This window comes from Nuphar pumila, chromosome 3, assembly GCF_984573655.1.
Source record: "Nuphar pumila chromosome 3, dmNupPumi1.hap1.1, whole genome shotgun sequence".
In the NCBI taxonomy this organism is placed as follows: Eukaryota; Viridiplantae; Streptophyta; class Magnoliopsida; order Nymphaeales; family Nymphaeaceae; genus Nuphar; species Nuphar pumila.
In genome coordinates this window covers 123,594,292-123,595,711 of record NC_143251.1, presented here as the reverse complement: position 1 = coordinate 123,595,711, position 1,420 = coordinate 123,594,292, and the positions used below count along the sequence as shown (strand labels likewise).

The 1,420-nt window shown below is 41.6% G+C and overlaps 1 protein-coding gene across 1 annotated transcript; it reads left to right on the top strand.

Annotated features, from left to right (window-relative positions):
• Positions 1–452: 452 nt before the first annotated feature.
• LOC149843597 (peroxidase 7-like) lies at positions 453–1,420 on the top strand. Its single transcript, XM_090000935.1, has 3 exons — positions 453–600; positions 683–841; positions 1,320–1,420. The coding sequence occupies exons 1-3, from the start codon at positions 453–455 to the stop codon at positions 1,418–1,420; spliced, it is 408 nt and encodes a 135-aa protein (XP_089857061.1).

Here is a 1,420-nt window from a genome sequence, read left to right as displayed (position 1 = left end):
AACTGAATAACAATATTAAAGAACCAATAAAACATGTTAGAAACCAACACATTCATAAAAGTAATCTTAACAGGCTAAAGCATTGAAAATGAGTTGTATTGTAGTACATGAAAAATATGACATTTCATAAAAAAAATGATCTATCTTTGTGACTCATATGATTCATTCTTATGATACAGGATAACATGTGAATCCACATAAAGAATTAAGTCAAGATAATGGTATAAACCTCGATATAGTATATTTTTAATGTCAATAGGTCAAGTGAGAGAATGTTGGACATTTGGGTTTGGGTCTAACTTATAGTGTGGCCCGGTTTGACACTAATAAGAGGGTTAGTGAGGCTGTTAGTAGGCACTTAATGAGAGTTAGTAGGGTGGAGGTTACGTGAACGTGAAGAGTTCACATTCTCTAACCACTCTCTATCTTGCATTATAAATAGAGACGGTATGATGAGAGCAGCTAGAAAAGATAGCATAATTGTTATTGGATTCAAGGTCCTGCTCACCATCGACTTGAAGGCCTGGGCTCATCGCATAAGTCTATTGGTTGAAGAGAACACCGAGCACCTGCACATCACTTCGACCATGGCGTCTACTGGTAAGTGCTTATTTTGTATTCGGGTTTTTAATTTTTGTGAATACATCAACACTTGTGTGACACTGGCTTGAAACCATGGCAGGCTGGAGGACCCTTCTGGGAAGTGGAGTTTGGGAGGATGGCAACATCTCGATCGCCAAGGAAGCAGAGGAAATCCCCATGGGTCATGAAACAGTCAATTACCTCGTTCAGTTCTTCCAAGCAAGAGGACTAAACATACTCGACCTTGTCGCTCTCTCTGGTACATTTTGTTTTTCTTTTTTTCTGTCACCGTTTGGTAAAACCCTTGAGGTCACACTGACGCAAACAGATCTGATCCGAAACAACTAAATACATGGAGTGTCGATCCGGATCGAATTCAGAACAGCCAAAAACTGCAAAAGCATCCTGGATTCTAACCCATTTGCATCCCTACTCGAGGTCACCTTCAACTTCGGAGCAGAGGATGCCTCCTATAGGTCGGTGAAAAGGTTAGATCAGGTCACTCATCAACTCCAAAGATAGCCGGTGATTAGGTGCAGTAGCAAACTAAAAGAGTACAATCACATTATTCAAACCGCTGTCCCACAAACCATGGTCAGGAAGGCGGAGCTATTGGGAACTTCCAATAACAAAGTTTAGCTGGAGATTTTGAAGGGACGGGTGGATGATTTTTTTTTTCCTATCAAACTTGGTTCGGGTGGTACTCATTGTGCTAAATTTTGCATGATCATCGTCAGGAGCTCACACGATGGGGAAAACAACGTGCGATGCCGTGCGATTCAGGCTCTACAATTTCAAAGGCACGGGCAAGCCTGACCCGAGAATCAACCCCAAGTAG

Excerpts from the sequence above, each read along its gene's own strand:
- LOC149843597 (XM_090000935.1), top strand. The coding sequence starts at position 453 with ATGAGAGCAGCTAGAAAAGATAGCATAATTGTTATTGGATTCAAGGTC. Across the intron at positions 601-682 it reads TTCGACCATGGCGTCTACTG|GCTGGAGGACCCTTCTGGGA; the intron begins GTAAGTGCTTAT and ends AAACCATGGCAG. Across the intron at positions 842-1,319 it reads CGACCTTGTCGCTCTCTCTG|GAGCTCACACGATGGGGAAA; the intron begins GTACATTTTGTT and ends GATCATCGTCAG.